The sequence below is a fragment of the Harmonia axyridis genome, chromosome 5 (assembly GCF_914767665.1).
Source record: "Harmonia axyridis chromosome 5, icHarAxyr1.1, whole genome shotgun sequence".
NCBI classification, from domain to species: Eukaryota; Metazoa; Arthropoda; class Insecta; order Coleoptera; family Coccinellidae; genus Harmonia; species Harmonia axyridis.
Window position 1 is genome coordinate 36,468,825 of NC_059505.1, and position 21,471 is coordinate 36,490,295.

At 38.5% G+C, this 21,471-nt stretch overlaps 1 protein-coding gene across 4 annotated transcripts in view; it reads left to right on the plus strand.

Moving 5' to 3' along the window:
* Nucleotides 1-21,471, plus strand: part of LOC123679754 (receptor-type tyrosine-protein phosphatase N2) — a 47,912-nt gene that overhangs the window by 22,786 nt on the left and 3,655 nt on the right. Inside the window, exons 5-17 of one of the 4 annotated variants that reach the window (XM_045617217.1) lie at nucleotides 560-691; nucleotides 3,466-3,704; nucleotides 6,527-6,872; nucleotides 6,934-7,367; nucleotides 9,586-9,720; nucleotides 11,145-11,304; nucleotides 13,188-13,274; nucleotides 13,950-14,029; nucleotides 14,592-14,659; nucleotides 17,021-17,384; nucleotides 18,905-19,312; nucleotides 20,824-21,090; nucleotides 21,210-21,385. In XM_045617217.1, coding sequence (XP_045473173.1) covers nucleotides 560-691; nucleotides 3,466-3,704; nucleotides 6,527-6,872; nucleotides 6,934-7,367; nucleotides 9,586-9,720; nucleotides 11,145-11,304; nucleotides 13,188-13,274; nucleotides 13,950-14,029; nucleotides 14,592-14,659; nucleotides 17,021-17,384; nucleotides 18,905-19,312; nucleotides 20,824-21,090; nucleotides 21,210-21,385 — 2,896 coding nt within the window. The remainder of the gene's footprint in view (nucleotides 1-559; nucleotides 692-3,465; nucleotides 3,705-6,526; nucleotides 6,873-6,933; nucleotides 7,368-9,585; nucleotides 9,721-11,144; nucleotides 11,305-13,187; nucleotides 13,275-13,949; nucleotides 14,030-14,591; nucleotides 14,660-17,020; nucleotides 17,385-18,904; nucleotides 19,313-20,823; nucleotides 21,091-21,209; nucleotides 21,386-21,471) is intronic. The other 3 variants (XM_045617219.1, XM_045617220.1, XM_045617221.1) reach the window with 3 other exon arrangements.

Consider the following 21,471-nt stretch of genomic DNA (forward strand, 5'->3'; position numbering starts at 1 on the left):
GGAAGAAGAGGATTGGGCAGAAAGAAACAATCCTGGATGAAAAACTTGCGTTAGTGGTTCCAAATACCAGAAGCTTCAACTATATTTCACGCGGCGCAGAAGAGAGAAACCTATCACATGATGAACGCCAACCTTCGGTAGAAGACGGCACAGAAAGAAAAAGAAGTTTTTCACAATAAATCCTCGAATTTTGGGACGGAAGCCAAGTTGTACACCTATGTAGTAAATAATGAATTCATAATTTGTAATTAGCAAGACAGCTACCCATAACAGCAGACAAACCCACCACTAGCAGTTTTCCTTCACGACCCTGTCGAGACCAGACCAAAAGGTCGGCGCACCCAAGACTGAACACCCCCTTCAATATACACTTTAACGTCTTCCTCGACGGCATCAGAGCAATCTGCCGAAGCCGTAGAGGAAAACTGCCAGCAAAACAGCCCATCAGCCGCCTTCGCTAAAAGAAATAACGATATGTCTTGTGTCGACGTCCTTTCAAATCCTCTTCTGTTTCAATCTGCCCCGTTGATTATATGACGCTATCCCCTGTCCTTTGCAGATTCGATCTGAAGCGTGACGAGCTGCACGAGCTGAAGAGGGAGCTGCAGAGGCTGTTCGCCCTGGGATACCGATGGAGCCACGGGTACACGCAGTGCCGTCTCCAGGCCATGCTCTACGCCATGAAACACGAGTAAGTAAGCAGAGGGGGAAGATTTGATTTGTTCCGGGTGATGAATGCCCTTTTTTGAATCGTCGTTTCGTTGCGTTATGGAGTGGGAGGAGATGGATTTAGATTTTCAATTGAGTTTGGGAGTTTCGAGAGTGATGGGATTTGGTAAACTTGAAAATTAGTCCCACCAAATTTGGTTTTCGATTTACTGTTGCTGTCAAAGCAAAGAATGTAACGAACGTTCATTTAAATTCGTGGTCAAGAGTGTTGTGGAGAAATTATAGTTGATTTTCTGTAATTACAAGTAGCGCTTAGCTTGTACCATATAACTAACATTTGTTCACATTCTTCAAATCTGAGAAATATATATGGTACAAGATGAGCACTACTTGTAATCACATATAATCCACTCTAATTTCTCCACAGCACTTTTGACCACGAACTTTATTGAACGCTCTTTATATTTTCCAAATACTTGGATAGCTTTCAATCTAATCCAATGTATAGCAGGGTTTTTCAATAAGAAGTTTCCTCAGAGTAATAAAAATAGAAAGAAGGAGCGTATGCCATTTTCAGTAAGCAAATGTTGTCCCCAACATGAACTATCAAATTTGACATGAAGCGCGCGGAAATGAAAACATATCAGTGATACGATATTTCACTCTATTCTCCACAAAAAACGAACTTCTTATGTCCCATAGTGAATGAGTGTTTAATATCAACTCAAAATATATTGAGACGAATACCTAAATATATCAGGAATTCAGAAAACAAACTTCAAACGCGCCAAACGACGTGAAACAACCGATGACATTAGGAGGGCAAAATTTCTCAAACCTTGGATTTAAGCAGGTAGATACAGAAAATAATAAATATTCTGCTTATTATGAATTCGACAGTTTAGAAAAATACCGGATTCCAAATATTCAAATTTGCATATTTAAGCCGGAATCACTCAAATAAATATATTTCATTCAATATCATATACATTCATAACGTTATAGTAAAATTGTGGATTTGAAAATATATCACAATCCGACAACGTTATCTAACAATGTTGGGGACATGTAAATATTGCAGGGTATACTCCCTCTATCTATGCTTATTACTCTTTGGAAGTTTCAGTTTGAATAACAGGCTATCTGGGCAGCTCACTTTGAAGCTGTTTTCTTTTGACATTTGACAAATAGAAACTACGTCTATACTATAAATGTAGACATACACGTTACAACAACGCTTTGGAAACATTGAAATTCACCACAACATGGCAAAAATTTTCCTAAAAAATCCACCTCTCGTTCCTCAAATATAAATTTAGTGAACAGAAGATCTATACAGGTGTCCCTTAACTCATCGGTCTTAGTGGAAGAGGAAATACTAAAGGTCTCCAAAAAAAATATTTGTTTGATCAACATTGATTGAACAAATTAGAAAAAATTGAAGTATCGTTCCATTTTTAATATTGACGTAGGTTTTACTTTTCAAATGTGAAAAGGCGACAGCTTCAAAAATGACAGCTATAATCAGGTAACGGGATATTCAAAATGAAAACTTTTATTAGACTACCCTTCATTAGGAATGTAATCCATCAAAGCAACTTTTATAAAGAGAAATTATTCATAAAAATAAGTTCATTACTTACATCACACAAAAGAAAACAATTGAATTAATATTAATAATAAACGCTGACGTATATGGCAATCGATTTTTTAAACTTACGAGTGACGTCACCTCAGCCACGTTGCAAAAAATAGAATTTTGGGGGTTAACTAAAACTTCGTTGATTCCTATTTTTCAGTAATATTTATGAGAATTGAGAATATTCAATTTTATGTGAGCATTACTTAATAATTCTAGAGGATATGACAAATCTGTCGAAGAGCCTATTTCATCGAATGTTAATTGATGTTTCTATTATAATGATAATAATAAGTTTTTTGGTTCGAAAACTACAAATAAACATAAAAAAACTGTGGACAGCTTTTTGAAATCAAAATTAAATTCACTCAAAAACAAAACCAAAATTTACAATTTCAACATCTATCCCTTTTCAATTCTTATTCAAATCATCATTTTCTTGTCATCATCATAGAAATGAAATACAGGGTGTTCCTAAATTAGAGGTACAACGGAAAATGAGAAATTTCATGGATAACTAATAATAATAGTAATAATAATAATAACTTCAAGAAAAGAAACTGAACCAAAATATATCTGTATATTCTTTTGAACTACCGAAGTCCTAGAGAAAAGAAGCGGGTACTGTTCCCAGAAAAATATCACCCTGTAGATTTGAATTCAAAATTAGCATATCCCATAATGGAAACTTCAAATTGGAATATCTAGGCCTAATTTAAGTTGAATATCTTGTGAAGTGAAGGTGCTACGATAAAAAAACTTAAGAAACCCAATTTTTTAGACCCTGTATCTCGAAAATAATAATGATCCGAGAAAAAGGGCATTTTCATTTGTACCTCCAATTCAGGAACACCCTGTATTATAATTCAGTTCATCTTCAACCACCTCAAGATTCTATTTCGATAAAGATATAACCTCACAGAAACGAAATAATTCAGTTCAAAATACAATTTACGCATTTAGAACACCGTCCAGTCCGAATAAACACCCTGTACACTTACCACGTCTTTCAAACCATCTCATCCTCCTAAATATCCCGGGTCTATCCCGACTCTGGATTCCCGACAACCGGCACACAGATATCGCAAAATGGCACGTCTCCAACAAATGTCAACCTGTCAACTACTGCTCTTTCTCCAAATATTGTTCCTTTCAAGCTCCCCCTTCGAAGAGGACATGTGTTCCCATCTGGCCGATCAGGACCTGGAGGGAGCTCTGAAAGCGATGGACGTCCAGGATCCGATGGATCCCAGGGAGGTGGCCATTATAAAATATACGCCGAGTGTTGAAAAAACCCATGGGAAGTACGCTGACGAAGTTTACTATCCTCCCAATGTGGAAGCATCAGCCAGGGACGCTCTGAGGAATAAGATTTTGGGAACGAATCCTGTCGACAGTGAGTCTGCTCTTGCTCTCGTTTGTAGTTTTTAGTGAACACCTATTTTGTCGATGTGCTTCGGTAGTTTATTCAGGTCGATCGTTTGAAAACCTGAAAACTTATCACTTGAAACCTTTTCAATGATATATGAATGCTATGAATCCGTCTATGTCTTCTTCTGTGATTGAAAATGACATCTCGGAGTAGATCAATCAGATTACTAAGATCACTGAAAGTATGTTCATAGAGTAGGTCATAATTGCACGGTAATCGATCTGGTTAATCGAAATGATCCAATTTCTATGTTCGAGTTCATACTAGCAGAATTTTGTGTGCTATTTACCGATATTGCATCAATTATTTCAGTGTGCAACAATGAATGATTTCTCATATTTTGCGTCTAAAAATACGATGCAGCGAGATAAGGCTTCTTATATCATTGTAACTTTTCACTTCGCTCTTTTCAACTCAAAAACGTTGCACAAAAATATTCAGAATTCAAAAGGTCCAAGTGAAGAGTCAAGTTGCAAGGTAGTTTGGTCCAATAGGCCCTAGCATTGCCTGGAGCTCGATCTATGAGTTTAATGGAACATAAAATTGAAAATCCTAAAAATCAGTTGCAATCTTCGAACTGAATATATTAAATTTAGATTCAATTGAAGAGTTTCCGTTTCACTGAGACCTAATGGTCTATTGTGCTCCCTCATCAGAGGTACTCTCTTCATAACATGATTTACATCTGGCCTTCCAGTAACAGAGTTCTAATGAACTCCAATATCTGGAATTGCTTCAAGGAGGTTAGTTCCTCACTTCTACAAGTTTCGTGTCCAAAGCAGGTTCTGCGTTGGCTAGCGATGGCGAGTCATTCCATCACCAGGTGATCCGGAGTTTCTTCCTCCTCCCCACAGAATCTGTACTCATCATTTTCTGTTAGACCCATTCTCATGAGGTGTTTCCTAAGGCGACAATGCTCTGTGAGGAATCCAGTGATGGAGTGTAGCATATTTTTACTTAGATCCATATACTTCTTGGATCTCGTAGAGTTAAAGTTTTGAAGAAACTTTTTGGAGTGATCCAAACCAAGATTTCGCTAGAGTATTTCTCTTTCGATTTCTTCCTTCTCCTGAAACTCTTTCTTGTAGGTACATTCATCTACGCCACAAAAAGGTTTCGGGCCGATAAAAGGTATTTGTGCCCCTTTTCCATCAAGTGTCTTCTTCATTTCCTCTAATTCCTGAGTGGCCGGGAACCAAGATTAAAAATACCTTGTTAGTCTTGCCTACTTCATTGAGTTTTCTTCGGCACTCCAATACCGTCTTAGAATCGATGAATTGCATAAATATCAAAGTAGTCCAAGTCTGGAATATTGCTCTGTAGCTACTCGACCCCAACATTTTTTCATAATCTTAGAACTATTAGAAGCACACAACCTGATAGGTTTGAGGCATCAACAACACAACGACTTTATTCTGAAAACATTTCTTTTATGAGCTTTTAATCAACTCTACTGAAAGAACACCAATCTATATTCCGAGATCACTCCAACTTTCTTGTGCACAATTACTGACTGATCCACATCAAACTTAAAAACCTCCCAAATTGGAGAATTTGACGTTTTAACCGTGGTCAAGTTGGTTCTTCACCCATCATTTGGATTGTTACTACAGCAAGAATCTTCAAATGTTTCTAGATCGTAAATTGTAAATCAATGCATGATTTTTCCGATATGACTGACAGTTCTCACTGGATGCAGTATTTACACTCATTCCACCGTAGGGAATGAAGCTATAGGGTACTTCCCCTTCCTACTTGATATTTTTTTGTGAGATCTACTGCTGGTAACCAGGTGGTCTGCACTATTGGTTTTCCTTTTCTTTTGTGTTAATTCTAAAGTAAAGATTGACGACAACTATAGCAAATTAGTCACTCTTTTAGGCGGTGTGAACCAACGTTTAGACATTCGTCCTTTTATATTCTCAATCAAGCAGTGTTTTTTTCTTCCTGGTCCTCGTTTTTACTTTGTTTTGCTCTTTATGATCAACTAGGACAATTGATACTGGTCAACCCTCAACATGTGTTCGAAATATGCCGTTTTTTGGCCTTTTAACAGATGTTGATAGCTCTCTATCTGCACTCTGTAACTCTTTCTAGCACTCTTCCATTCGACATTTTAAATGTCCAAGAAATCTGGAGCATTCTGCTAAAAACCCCACATTTCTAATGCTGCGATTCGCTTCAGAGTTGCCAATTTGAGTGTCCTGACTTCCATCCCATATGAGACAATCCAAAGATGCGTTACTTGGAAGTAATGCTGATATAGCATACCCTATTCTTGATCTCACTCGATTTGTGCGTCTAGACTGTCAGTTATCCAGTAACCCAAAAGTTCTTGATTTAGTTCACTTGTTCTAGGTCCTCTAGAACCATGTTGAATGTTATATTATTGGTCTTCAAGATTAGCATGACCTTTATCTTCCAGTTATTTTTCCCAGACAGCATCTATTATCTCCTGTAATGATTCTTCACTGCCTCTAAATATGACCGACTGGACAGCATATCTCATATTCAGTGTCTTCCTGTTCCTTGATGTCTTTGTTGTGTAAAACCTTCAGTGCTTCCAAGAAAATTTTTCAGAGTATATTGAACTAACTGATTCCTCTCTGTATTTCAACTTTCTCCAATTTGTTTGTCTCCTTTTAGTTCCAATAGAGATCTCTGACAATGTTGATTCCGTTAATGTCTAAACCTTTTTGCCTCAGATATTCTAATAGTTTTGAGTGTTGAATTTCATCGAACGCATTTTCCTACTCAACTATATTAACCCTCCAAATAATTTCCAGTTCTCGACATGCCGGACCCCTACGCTGAATACCAAGTCATGAAACGCGCATGGATCCCTCAGATGCACCGCAGAACACCACCTGTCATCACCATCAAAAGCACTAGAGACTTCGACGACGATCCCCTGGAATTCCTACAACCATCCCCTTATGAAGAGAAAGTGGCCATCGACAACAGACTGCGGCAAGTTATGGAGGCGGAAATCGAGCCGCCAAGACCTCGCGTCCTATCCTTCCAGGACCTGAAGGACATCTATCCCCTCATAAAATATATGAACGAGAACTACCTTACCCTGCCGGATTTGAAGAGGATATTATCGCCCCAGAGTTACCAGCACGTTGAGAGGTAAATAATTTTTTTGATAAGTTTCAAAATGATGTGACTTTCACAATCCTTCACCATTCAGACTGTTAGGCGACTTCGACCACACCGTCGACCGCCAAGAATACCGGATCCAAGAGCTGGAGGACCATTTTTCCAGAAGTGACAACGTACCTCCCGAACGCTTCAGCATGACCTACAACACCCCGGATAAGTTCAGAGAGGGCTGGGAGTCGAAGGACAGCCTGGAGTTCCTCAACCGCCCCAGGTCCTACCAGGAGGCCGACGAGGAAGAGGTGCCGAGACCGAGGACTGAGGAGATTTTCAGGGAGCTGAAGAACGCCCAGCTGCCGCCCAGGAGCGGCTTCGAAGAGGGCCAAGTCGGCCCGGGCAACAGCGGCATCTTCAGGGAGCTGCACCGGCAGTACGGGGAGGAGACGTGGGGCAAGCTTGCCCCCAACCAACGGACTGGAGTGTACACGGAGGGTGGATTCGTCTACCCTTCGGATTCGATGAACGGTAGGTTAGGCAGGGAACTTCATTGCCGAATTCGTTGAAGGTTGAGGTTGGGGTACATTCTCGGTTGGATGGTTTCTTTGCTATTGTGCAAAAGATGCTTTTTTTGAGATAATTTCTCAAGGATTGTCAGATGTCGATCTGAGATGAGTTGAAGTGTAAATGAGTCTTAACAAAGCGAGCAGACTCTTTAGACTTGAAAATACTTGATTATCGATAAATATGTTCCATAATAGTTGAATATAAGTAACAGGCCAATTAGAAAGTCCCCGGTCTACCATAGTAAAACACATTTTTTTGGCAAAATTCGATTATTCAACATAATTGCCTTCGAGGGCGATACAGCGATTATAGCGATCTTTCAACTTTTCAATACAATTTTTGTAGTACGATCTGTCTTTCGCTTCAAAATAGGCCTCAGTTTCGGCGATTACTTCTTCATTGGCGCTAAATTTCTTTCCAGCGAGCATTCATTTGAGGTCTGGGGGCCAGATCTGGCGAATACGGTGGATGCAGAAGCAATTCGGAGCCCAATTCATGCAATTTTGCCATTGTTTTAATTGATTTGTGACAAGGTGGATTGTCTTGATGAAACAGCACCTTTTTTTTCTTCATATGAGGCTGTTTTTTAACGATTTCATCCTTTAACCGATCCAATATATAATAATCGCTGTTGATGGTCTGGCCCTTTTGGAAGTAATCAATGAATATTATAGTTTGCGCATCCCAGAGTAGTGATGCCTTAACTTTGCCAGCTGACTGTTGTGTTTTTCCTCGCTTTGGTTTCGGTTCATCGTGTGCAGTCCACTCAGCTGACTATCGATTGGACTCCGGAGTGAAATTATGGAGCCATGTTTCATCCATTGTCACATATCGACGCAAAAATTCAGGTTCATTGCACTTAAACAGCTTTAAACACTGCTTAGAATCATAAACACGTTGTTGTTTTTGATCGATTGTGAGCTCGCGCGGCACCCATTTTGCACACAGCTTTCTCATGTACAAATATTCGTGAATGATATCATGTACACGTTCAAATGATATCTTCAAAATGTCTGCTATCTCGATCAACTTCACTTTACGGTCATTCAAAATTATTTTGTGAACTTTTTCGATTTTTTCGTCGGTGACAGCCTCTTCTGGGCGTCCACTACGTTCGCCATCTTCGGTGCTCATTTCACCACGTTCAAACTGGGCATACCAATCAATGATGGTTGATTTTTCTGGTGCAGACCCCGGAAACTATACATCAAGCCAATATTTTGCTTCAACTGTATTTTTTCCCTTCAAAAAGCAATATTTTATCAGCACACGAAATATTATTTCCCATCTTTTTTCAAATAACAAAAGTAGCTACCCTCACAACGCAATATCTCACAAACTAATGGTCGGACTGCTATCAAATTTTGACACGTATCGTTCGAAGGTTGGTACTAACTAAAAATCATATATATTCAATACTAGTACCGCTATCTGTGCATCAGGCCGGGACTTTTCAATTGGCCTAATACAGCAAACTAAGCAATAGTTCTGAATGATCCAATAGATTATTATAAGAGACGATATAGTTTGGTGTAGATATTATTGCCTCCCCTTTAGCCTATCAAACACATTCAAGCAATGATCTAATGAATGTGGATTCGAGATAGGTAAGAAGTACAGAGTTAAGGTACCCAGACTACCGAGATATATTATGCTCGTGTACTTCAAGATTTCTCTGTAGCTTTGTTCATGAACCTGGCAATTGCTGATAGAGCCGAATCCTCAGTAAAATCTACAATGTGTTGATGTATGACCAGTCATCATACATACTATGTAGAATCGTACGCTGAAACGATTGAGTGAAACAAATCAAATCATGCATTTTGAAGACATCAACTCCTTCTTTTGATATTGAAAAACGCCATATCAATCGGAAACTTCTTATTGCATCAGCAAATACCAATCCTTTAATGTTGTGCCTAAGTATTCAACAGAATAGATCACCAAGGAAACTATCCAACCAAAATAAGGCCCTAACCGACACCCTTCACATCGACGTTCCATAACACCCTCAATATAAAACACCACCAATCACCATCCCCATGATTCGTCATACATAAGTCACGAGATCTCCACCCCCACTATCCCAAAAAAATACGATTGTATGCTAACACTTATTGGATGTCATCTCACTAAAGTGCCAAAGATATACTGATCGTGTGTATGATTTTTGGACCAGGCAAATCATCGCAGGAATCTCTGAACGAAGACCTGGAAAAGCTGCTAGAAAATAATAGTAACGTTGGTTTTAAAAGACCGGAAAGGCTCGACGTTAAAAAACCTGGACCGAAGTTCCCTTTCTACCCGCACGAAGGTAAATGTTGTTAACGTGTCCCCCCCCCCTCTTCTTTCCAAGAACAAACTCAACTCGACCAGACGGCATGGAAGTGGACCTGAGAATGATTCCGATGAAGCTCAAACTATCACTATCATGATGACTTAATGACTCGGAAAATGAAATTTAACTTACAGCAACATTTCGAAAGCGGATTTTGTGCACCCTTCTCTAGAAGTGCCTAATTGTCTTACATCTCGAGTTGTGTACTAGAATTTTTCTGCCATCGCATTCATTTCCAAAAAAAAATTAGTCAAATCCAAAAACTGGTGGCAAATCGTGACACAATTACGAAACGTCAAAAAGTTATCGGCTACGCTAGTTGTTTGTTATTCGTTTCCATGGCAACTACTAGAGGTTTTATCTTATTGGTTATTCGCCGTGGTCTTTTCCTAGCCCACAAAAAGGCTCAGGTCCAGCAGGTGTTAACCTTGATGCACTTTTTGCAAGTTTATTGGCTTTTTCATATCCTTCAACGCCACAGTGCCTTGGTACCCATAGTAGAGTCACTTTATTGCCTCTGGCCAGTGGCCTTATGGTGTTGAGGCACTTCAAGGTCAACAGAGACCCCTGGCAGTACGATTCCAGGGATCTCAGCGTGGTCTAGCTGTCCGTGCTGATGTAGACATGCGCTCCCTTGTAATAATTATATTACGCACAATTATAAAAAGTATAAGAGTAATTCCAGAAGTGCGTAATTGTCTTACAACTCCAGTTGTGTACTATACTTTTTCTAAGACCTCATTTATTTCCATGAAAACGTGAAAAAGTTATCGACTAAGTGGACTCAATTCAATAATAAATCAGTAGAATCCCACCACTGGAGGTTTCAGGATTCTAGGTCCTTCCGTTCGAGAATTATCGTGTTCAAGGACGAATGGACGAACACAATCGGATGTGATGACGGATTCGTCATCATCGAGTCAAACTCGCTTCTCTAAGGCTTTACGAATAGAGCCAGATAGATCCGAATAGACAGAAAACAAAGCCCTTATTCGTACGCTATAGCGAAGCAACAACGTAACGAATATCTTACAGAATCCTACCCTCTGTTCGGTAAACAAGAGCTCACAAACCTTTACTTAAGAGCTTCAAGGGAATTATTCCTAGGTCCAGAGACCCTCGACAGAGCTCAATCTATATCAACCGGTCTCCACATACTTGCAAAAGACAGACCTGCATCTACTTCTTCACTCCATTTTTTTTTCTCGATATTTCTCACCATTTCTTCACAACACCCAGCATGAGCTCCCCCACCGCAAAACGATCTGCAAAAAAAAAAGCCAAATGGACTGGAACTTTCCGTTCGCCGTTCTCGATGTTTCTCTTTCCATCATCTCGTTGTTCATTCATGACATCCAAAGGTGCACCGCACATTTCAGCCCTCCCTTTTAACTTTGCAGATCTCAAGCGAAAAGGTTTCATTAATGACGAACATATGTTCATGCCTTCCATGATGAAAAAAGGACCTAGAGGCGCGCCTCACCCTAATCCGTACAAGGTGGACCAGTACGAAGTGGAGGAGTCTAGCGCGGATTATGTCTTCGTGGGATTCAATAAGAAGTAAGGAATATTCAATAGTAAGGTTGTTATTGAAGGCTATTCGAAAAACTTATCGTATTGCTGAAGTTTGTACCTACATGAGTTTTTATCGATAAAAAGTTGAGATCTATCTTCAACTTAAGGGATGCAGATTCCACACTGGCTTCTAACTGTTATTGAAATATTAAAGGCAAAATATATAATATAATAACAGCATTCTTGAATGTCACAGTATCCAGTAAGTCTCTCTGCCGTTCAAGAATACTCTTATTTTATTATTTTGCCTTTGATATTTCAATAAAATAGCGAAAAAATAAACGAATAATAAAAATTAAACATTATATGTGCAAAACAAGTAAGCAGTTAAGTTTTTCGCCTAGTGATGTAACTCATAAGTAGAAACAATAAATCTACCCCTAAAAAAAATCAAAAAACCTTAGCGATCAAAGAAAAATAGCCCTTTTAGCTGCAAAGTAAAGCTATTCAAATATGTTTCCTGGTTCGGAAATCATGATAATACTTTTACATTTGTAGCTTTTATTGATACTTCTAATAACATTTCCTTAGTTAGGGCCTAAAGGTCTACAAAAAAACAATACTAACATGAAATTAATCGGTAACCATTTTTCATACATTCAGGTGTCTGATTCTTTGATTTGTAAATTGTAAGGCTGTGATGAGGAAAAATTGTACGTTCATTAAGTGTTATCGATTTGTTAGCTAATATCTTGAATATTAATATAGGGATTCATCAAGCCAAGTAGCTGGACATTTTAACCAACTACTTGACTTGAAAATCAAATTCGTGAAAAAATACATACTTTAGCTTGACTTGATTTTAGATATTTATTGCTTGACTTATTATCATGTTACTTGAAAATACTTGAGCTTGATATCAACGCGTCGCACGGCATATATTTCTGCAATCTCGTGCGCGGTTAGACTAAATAAGGGGATTCCTCGAACGCCGAGAGACTGAAGCATTCGTCAGTGTGACTTTATTATTAAGTTCCTCACATTTCTATGAAATCTATTGGTAGATTTTGGTAGTTTCAGAAATATCTTTCCAAACTTGGCCAAGGATTTTTTATCAACGACAGCATCTTCAGCTCCTGTTGAAAGACAATTTTCCAGAGCTACTCTTACAGTTACAAAAACTCGCAAAAGATTAGGCGACAACTCCATAAGGTGCCTCATGTGTCTTAGATCCTGTATAGAAAATTATGAAATCAAACGAAGTCTGGAGGTTTCTCAATATTAAGAAACTTTCATTCTTTTCATTATGTTATGATTTAAAGTGATTTACGAATAGTTTATGTTTCTATTTCAAAAGAGTTGATATGTTGGGTTCTCTCATACAAAAAGTTCAATAAATAAAAGTGTTTTTTGCAAGGTTCCTTCTCATTTCATAATTTTTTTATCGTTCTAACACTACACGATAAAACTGCTAAAAATCAAGTAGCTTGATGTAATTCAAGTACTTGATAAATAAATACTCGACTCAAGATTGAAAAACTACTACTTGATTTGACTTTGACTTGAAATCAAGTCAAGCTCAAGCCAAGTAGCTTGAAAATCAAGCCAAGCCGTGAATCCCTAGCTGATAAAATCCATAATGTTTGTCGATATATCAAAAGATGTAATGGTTTATATAGAGAGTCATTGTGAAATATTCAACTTTTTTTTTTGAGGACTATTTGTTAGCATTTTCGTTTTGCGAAATTTCATCTCAGATAGCAGTTATTCGATTTTTTTAATGTCAATCGGACGAAAATGAAGAAACTGAATTAAAGAAACAAAAAAGTACCCTTGGATTCAATGAAAACCTTCAGAAGTAGTGTTTATTGTCTAAATTCTTTCGATGAAGTGAATTTCTTCACCTGAGTTGATTACATCTGTTTCAGCTTTGATACTTGGGGTCAAGGAGTGGATGTGATCAAGAATATATCCTATTTGCTACACTTGGAACCTTCATCTTTCGAGAATGGACAGTAAGTAACTGAATACCCCAAATTCAAGGTACAGAATTTATTGTAATGCCATTTTGCTAAAAATATGACCTCACGCTTGAATATTCACGCGAGGAGATCAAAAGAATTTATAATTTTATCAATTCCACTTGGAAAATATACTATTCTGCTATAAAAAACCCATTTCAACGCTCAGTTTTCATTTTGCTATCAGATTTATTATTTCTTGTTTTAAATATGAGTATTGAAAAAAAATATCATTTTTTAAAATTTATACTCGAAAAATATGTTATTCTGCTACATTTTGTCTTCATTCGAAAAAAGAACTCATTTTGAGAGATATACAATATTTGTTCAATAAATTTTCACAAATTTCATTTTGCACGAAAACAGAAACAAAATTATTGTGACGTGAATTGAATTAACCCTTCCGTAAATATTGCAACCCTAAAATCTTTAAAAATATTAACAAATCAACTTCCAATTATGACATAACCTTTCTTGCAGCATAAGGTAATTTTTTAACGATTTATCTCCACATTTGATACCGATATAAACCGAAAGATTAAAGCTACATCCGGTAGCTGAAATCATTTCCCACTTGAATCTCACCGTATTATTATAATTTCCTTGACATTGGCTAGAAGCAAATCGTTATCGAGTTTCACCTCTTTCAAGCAAACTTTATCATTTCAGTGTCATCAAAAATGTGGTCACCTTCAAAGTGCTACCAAACAGCAAAGGATTGAACGCTTCTGAAGTTGCTCGGAGAATCCGTAAGTAGATTTTTTAGGTATTGAACTGTTTCGGCCATTTTCAATTGGTAGTTGATCATGATTAAAAAGTTTTATAATTTTGGGAATCACACAGTGCAACCTTGCAGTTTCAAGTTCATCATCACTCAAGTATTGTTAAAGGGTTAAAGCAATACTCTTGTTAAAACGAGAAGAATATTTTGGAAAAATTTGAATATAAAACATACTTTTGAGGAAACTTGTTCAGGTGTACTGAATGTTCCCAAAGTGAAGGTACAAACGATGAGGAATAATGACTTCTATGATTTCAAGGAATAACATCATAAATAACAAACCTTTGTAGCAAATTCACAGTATTCTGTAAGCACAAATTAGTAGTTTCGAGAGGACGCTTCATATATCAGACAAAAACCATTTCAAATAAAATTTAATGAAATAAAATACAACGAAATTCGAAGAAAAAGTAAAATATTTGTGCCTTCTAGAAATATTTCTTCCCAAAAATGTCTATTAATATTTATCAATACCTACTTTTATGAAATTAATTTTTTGAAAACTTTTCTAACTCACCATAATTTTCCAGTTGACCTCAAGGATACTATGAGCCCGGGAAACAGCCTGAAAATCATCGATGCAGGACTTAAGGACAAGGTGAGTTATACAGCATTTCATCAACCCACAGTAAATGAACTGCAACGAAAAAAAATACCATACATTAGGCTATAAATAAGTAAACATTTCGATGAGCTGGTCCAATTACCATCTTGGCTATTCAATTTCAAATAAGCTTTGAATATGAATCGATTATTTCATTGTGCTAATGTTAGTAACATTTTTCCATACGATCACGTCGTTTGATGAGCATTAAACTACATAAAATTTGAAAATAAAGAAAAATAACAGGATGATGAGAAATACATTTACCATAAGAGCTTCGAGATTCCTTTAAACGTTGTTTTGAAAATGTAGAGAAAAACAGGTATTTCTAAGAAACTCGACTAAATGAGCTTCTGCACGTCCGTTCAGTAATCGTTGAAATAATTCGACTGATTTAGTTGAAAAATACGAAATTATGTTGTTTCTAGAAAGCAAATTTGATCTGTGTTTCAATTGTATTGTTTTCCACGCCCCTTATGTGCTGGACATCTGTGTTTTGCAGTTTCGATGTTGAATGTCAAATTGACGATTCATATTTGTTCATTATTTGGTCACAAATTCGAAATAGTTATGTTTTAACGAAATTTGAAACATGCGTGTTGTTGTTTTACAACTAACTTCTAAGTTTCTTGATTACGGAATCTACTCAAACATTTCATTTTAAGTCTGTGACTCCAGTGCTGTAGATTTTGCTCTGTCATAGAGTGTCTACACTGATCATCTTAACCTCCATTTACACTATACCTAATGCTTTATTTATACACAAAAAATAAATGAAATTTGATCATCAATTACAATTAAAATTATGCCATAATCTCCAAGATATTTCAAGTATAACTTTGGTAGCCATTTTCAAAAGGTTATTGGCTGTAGTCCTTATAATCATCGAAATGCAGATGTAGGCTGAATCCTCCAAAACTAGTGCTTACACCTTCAAGCTAAAAAACTATACTAACTGAAAAAGAAACTGCAACACCCAGAAGGAGCTGTTTAAATTTGAAATTTTTTTGGTAAAAGAAAGATAGCAAGTAGTATGATTGAAATTTGGAGAAAAACGAAGGGTTAAAATTGTTTTGAATAAATTCGTTAATAATGTGCTTGTGTCCACGATTATCTATACACTCCCCAACACGTCTCGGCATTAATTCAATATTTCTATTTCTTCTTGAGGGATACTATCCAAGTCCCATGACCAATGATGTCCCAAACAATGGGCGAAATATCGGGGGATCTGGGCGGCCATGACAAAAGATTCACATGAGTCACTTCGAAAAAGTTTTAACTAACTCTGGCAACATGAGGTGAGGCATTATCTTGCTGAAATATTGGATTCTCGAGCCGGTTAAGTTAAGGGAGAACATATGGCTCCACTATTTCTTCAAGGTAACGCAGCGCAGTCGTGTTACCTCGAATAAAAACTAAAGGTGACCTAGCTGCATGTGCAATAGCACCCCATACCATAACGCTTACTGTCCGGTGTACATGACGCTCAAACTGAGGTTCACGTCTTTCCACGACATTGTCTAACCCTTCTTCTGCCATCATGTGCACCCAAGGAGAATCGAGATACACAGAAAAGACGTCCTGATGTCATTCCTTATTCCAATGTTGACGTTTTCTGCACCACTGTAATCGTTGCCGGCGATGCTCAACTGTCAGAGGTAACACAAGATGGGGTTGATAATGCTGCAAAAACCTTATCCGGCGTTAAACCGTTCAGACAGTACAGAATGGGCTTGTTCTCCTAACCTCTCATCAGCCAAAGATCGAGTTGTCGCAAATCGATCTCTAATGGCCATTAGTCTTAGACGTCGATCTTGAACTTCATTTGTGCCCCTTCGACCTCCGGTGCCTAATCTTCTTCGATTTTCGGCATTATCAAACCACGCTTAACAACATATCATAAAAGTGGTTGGATTTCTGTTCTTACGTTTAGCGATTTCTCGAAATGACAGCCCTGCCTCCCGTAGACCAATAATTCGACCTCTTTCAAATTCAACTGGCGATAAATTCCGCGTACACGTGCTCTAGGCATTTTAACAACAACTCAACATCGACTTTAAATTTCCTCGAACAGCTGTTTTTTTTTTTTAGAAAATTTAAAAAATGACTCCAATATTTAAGTAACAAAAATTGTTCACACGAAAAAAGCTTCAAGATTTTTTCTCCAAATTCAATCATTTACTCCTTGATATAATTTCTATGTTTTATCAAAAAACAAATTGAAATTTAAACAGCTCCTTCTGGGTGTTGCAGCTTCTTTATCAGTTATCAGTTAGTTTTAATAGACAGTAGAATGATACTCTACCATCCCCAAAACTCTCCAAGTCTCAAATCCCTCTCTTCACCTTCCAGGCGAAGATGCAGGCAGTATTGGCAGCACCAATGATGAACGACAACGAGTTCTACATCGTCATCTTCATGGTATGCGGAGTGCTAGGAGCTATGATCGTCGCAGCAACTCTCTTGATCATCATCAGGAAGCACATCAAGTCCAAGGAGAAGCTCCAGGGTCTCAGTAAACCGGACACGGAGGCCAGCAAGGACTACCAGGAACTGTGCAGGGCTAGGATGTCGGCCAAAGGACAACCGTCTGGTGAAAGCGTCCACGGAAGGATAACCAGTCTGTCGAAGGAATCAGAACAGAGTCCTTCGAGTAGGTCTAGCACTTCGTCTTGGAGCGAGGAGCCTGCTTTGCACAACATGGATATTTCGACAGGTAAGTGATACTTTCTCTTACTCACTTTATGACTTTTGTTATTCAGGAATTATAGATTTAATAATTTTTTACATAAGCGCGCAACTTTGCATCAGCAGTTTTTTTTTCCGAAATTCGAGGCTTCATCGTAAAAAACTGGTTATACATTTATGATTCAAAGTATTGTCCATCGCTGGCCACTACTTTCTACCGTCTTTCGGGCAGCATACGCATCCCGCGTTAAAAAAAACTGTCATCTTTTGAAGCGATCCACGAATCGATCCAATTTTTTGATTCTTCATTAGACCGGAGTTGCTGATCAGCCAGACCGTGTGCCATTAATCGAAACAAGTGATAGTCCGAGGGAGACTTTCCATTTCAACGTTTCCAAGTATGTCTTGACCACTTTTGCAACATGGGGTCGAGCATTGCCATGCTGTAAAATCACTTTATCATGACTCTCGTTGTATTGCGGCCGTTTGTCTTCCAATTCTCGGCTCAAACGCATTAATTGCTTTCGATAACGATCACCTGTGATTGTTTCAGTCGGTTTTAACAACCCATATTACACTACGCCGATCTGGTCCCATCAAATACTTAGTATGTCCTTGTAACCATGAATATTCGATTTGACCGTCGACGTGAAAGCATGTCCAGGATATCCCCATGACTTTTTGCCCTTGTGATTATCGTAATGGGTCCATTTTTCGTCTCCAGTCACAATGCTATGCAGAAATCCCTTCCGTCTTTGCCTTGCAAACAGCTGTTCACAAGCAAACAAACGCCGTTCAACATCTCCCAGCTTCAACTTGTACGACATCCATTTTCTTGTTTCTGAACAATTACCATGACTTTCAGGCATTTTGAAATGGCTTGTTGCGTCACTCCTAATGATCCTGCCAACTCTTGTTGCGTTTGACACGAGTCTTGATCACGTAATGCCTCCAATTCTGCATCTTCGAAAACCTTCTCTCTTTCAGCGCCATGCTGGTCTTCGACGTCAAAATCACAGTTCTTGAAGCGTTGAAACCACTTTCGGCACGTTCTTTCACTAATAGAGGCCTCATCATAGGTATTTGAGAGCATTCGATGAGCCTCAAGCGCCGATTTCTTCATATTTAAGCAGAAAATTGAAACATCCCGCAAATGACGAGAATTTGGCTCGTAAGCTGACATGTTTAATCGAAAATAAATTCATGATGCTGACACAAATCGACTAATATTTCGTTGGCTTTATGTTTACAAATAAGATATCTATGATATATTTAGTTCTACTATCACTCACCGCTTCAGCCATCTATTGAAAAACGGCGGAAGCAAAGTTGTACATCTAATGAATAGAATATATTTGATAGTTCCATGGAAATTCTGCAATTTTGCTAGCCGTGATCTTGTCGGTTTTTCACCTGAAGTTTCATCTACAACTACGCTTTGCATCTTCAAATATACAACCTCAGTATTCAAACATCGAGTTGCAATCTACCACTCTTGAAGATGCCTCTGTTATATCCTTAAAATAAACTAGATATTCTCTCTCGCAGGCCACATCGTTCTCAACTACATGGAAGACCATCTGAAGAACAAGGACCGTCTGGAGCAGGAATGGGTAGCCTTGTGCGCTTACGTGGCAGAACCCTGTGCTACGACTGTTTCTCTGAAGAAGGAGAACGCCGGCAAGAACAGGTACCCGGAGATAGTCCCCTACGACCATTCTCGAGTGGTTCTGAACGATCTGTCGAACGCCAACGGTTCCGATTACATCAACGCTTCCAGCATCACGGATCACGACCCCAGGAACCCTGCGTACATAGCCACACAAGGACCCCTGCCGCACACCTCTGCAGACTTCTGGCAGTTGATCTGGGAACAAGGCGCTGTGGTTATCGTTATGTTGACCAGGCTCACGGAGTCAGGAGCTGCGATGTGTCATAGGTACTGGCCGGAGGAAGGTGAGTGAAATAGGTTGTTGACATAAACCCGTTGTTTCAAAAAACCTCTCTTCCTATTTTATTCCTTATATAACACTTGTTGCATAAATTCAACACTGTGGCAAAACAGCTTAATATGACAATGTGAGTATATCAGTGACAAAAACTAAATGCATGACTACTTCCAAAACACTGCTCAGATGCAAACTAGAAAAAGACCAAGTCGTAATAATGGTTGTTTTTTTTCGAGGTATATAACTTTAAGTTGACATTACTGTTCAAGATGTCAAGTGATTTATTCTCAGTTTGGTTTGGCAATCATGAATAGACTCACGACTGAACAACGCTCGCAAATAGTGCAATTTTATTTCGATAATAATGGTTCTGTGCGTAATACGTATCGCGCACTACGTCCATTTTAGCGATGAAGCGCACTTCTGGTTGAATGGCTACTTCAACAAACAAAACTGCCGCATTTGGAGTGAAGCTAAGCCTCAAGTGTATGTCGAAACACCGTTACATCCAGAAAAACTGACTGTTTGGCCGATGGCCAAAACGTTACAGTCAATGGTGATCGGTATAGAGCCATGATTACTAACTTTTTCATTCCTGAATTGAACAACCATGATGTCCAGGAGCTGTGGTTCCAACAAGACAGCGCAACATGTCACACAGCTCGTGCCACAATCGATTTATTGAAAGACACGTTCGGTGACCGCCTAATTTCACGTTTTGGACCTGTGAATTGGCCTCCAAGATCTTGTGATTTAACAGCGCTAGACTGCTTTCTGCGGGGATATGTAAAGTCATTGGTCTATGCGGATAAGCCACAAAACCTTGACTATTTGGAAGACAACATTCGCCGTGTTATTGCCGATATATTCCACAAATGTTGGAAAAAGTCATCGAAAATTGGACGTCCAGATTGGACTACATCCGAGCCAGCCGTGGCGGTCATATGCCAGAAATCATATTTAAAATGTAATGCCACAAGATTATCTTGCGGATGAATAAAATTTATGTCCATCGTTGTTTTTTTGCAATTTAAAGTTTTATAGCTCTAAAAAAACAACCTTAACACTTGCTGCATAAATTGTGCACTGTGGCAAACCAGCTCAATATGAATATATCAGTGACAAAAACTAAATGCCTGACTACTTCCAAAACACTGCTCAGATGCAAACTAGAAACAGACGAAGTCCTAATACAACAGGAGATGAAGTTCAGGTATCACGGCATCGGGGTCGGCGTTAGGGGCGAAACAGTGAAACGACTGTTTCAGTCGCCTTTTTCGAAGGGCGGCAATTTAGCCTAGTTTGTGGCCGTCCTTTCATATTTCTGAAAACTATAGAGTAACAAATAAAGCTTTTCATCAAATATATTGAGTCGAAATAGAGAAAAATGATCATCTCATTTCCAGAACATAGTTTGTTCATTTCTTGAGAAACTTAGACAGCCAAGACTTTTAACTATGTGTATATTTCATAACCTTCTTGGTATGAAATACATCTCTAAAACCCAATATTTTCCAGGTTCCGAGAGATACCACATCTACGAAGTGCATCTAGTATCCGAGCACATCTGGTGCGACGATTACCTAGTACGTTCCTTCTACCTTAAGAACCTGAGGACAGGCGAGACCAGGACTGTTACCCAGTTCCACTTCCTCTCATGGGCCGAGACTGGGGTGCCAGCTTCCACGAAAGCTCTTCTTGAGTTCAGAAGAAAAGTGAACAAATCTTATAGAGGGAGATCCTGCCCTATTGTAGTACACTGTAGTGACGGTGCAGGTAGAACAGGTAAGCCTTCAGTCCAATCGATAACTGGTATCCCCCAGGGGCGCTTCTGTGTCCAGAAAATATTCCCTTTTGCGTAGTGAATCTTATATTATTATAATCGTTTATTTTTTCTTTTATAGGCACTTACTGCCTGATAGATATGGTACTGAGTAGAATGGCGAAAGGAGCTAAAGAAATAGATATTGCAGCTACTTTAGAACACCTTAGAGATCAGAGAGTGAAAATGGTCGCTACAAAGCAACAGTTCGAGTTTGTTTTAACAGCGGTAGCAGAAGAAGTGCACGCTATATTAAAAGTGAGTATGTTTGGAGCGAACCCTACAGTAACAAACATAGATAGAGGAAGTACACGCAGTTTTTACATGTTCTCGACATGGTTAGA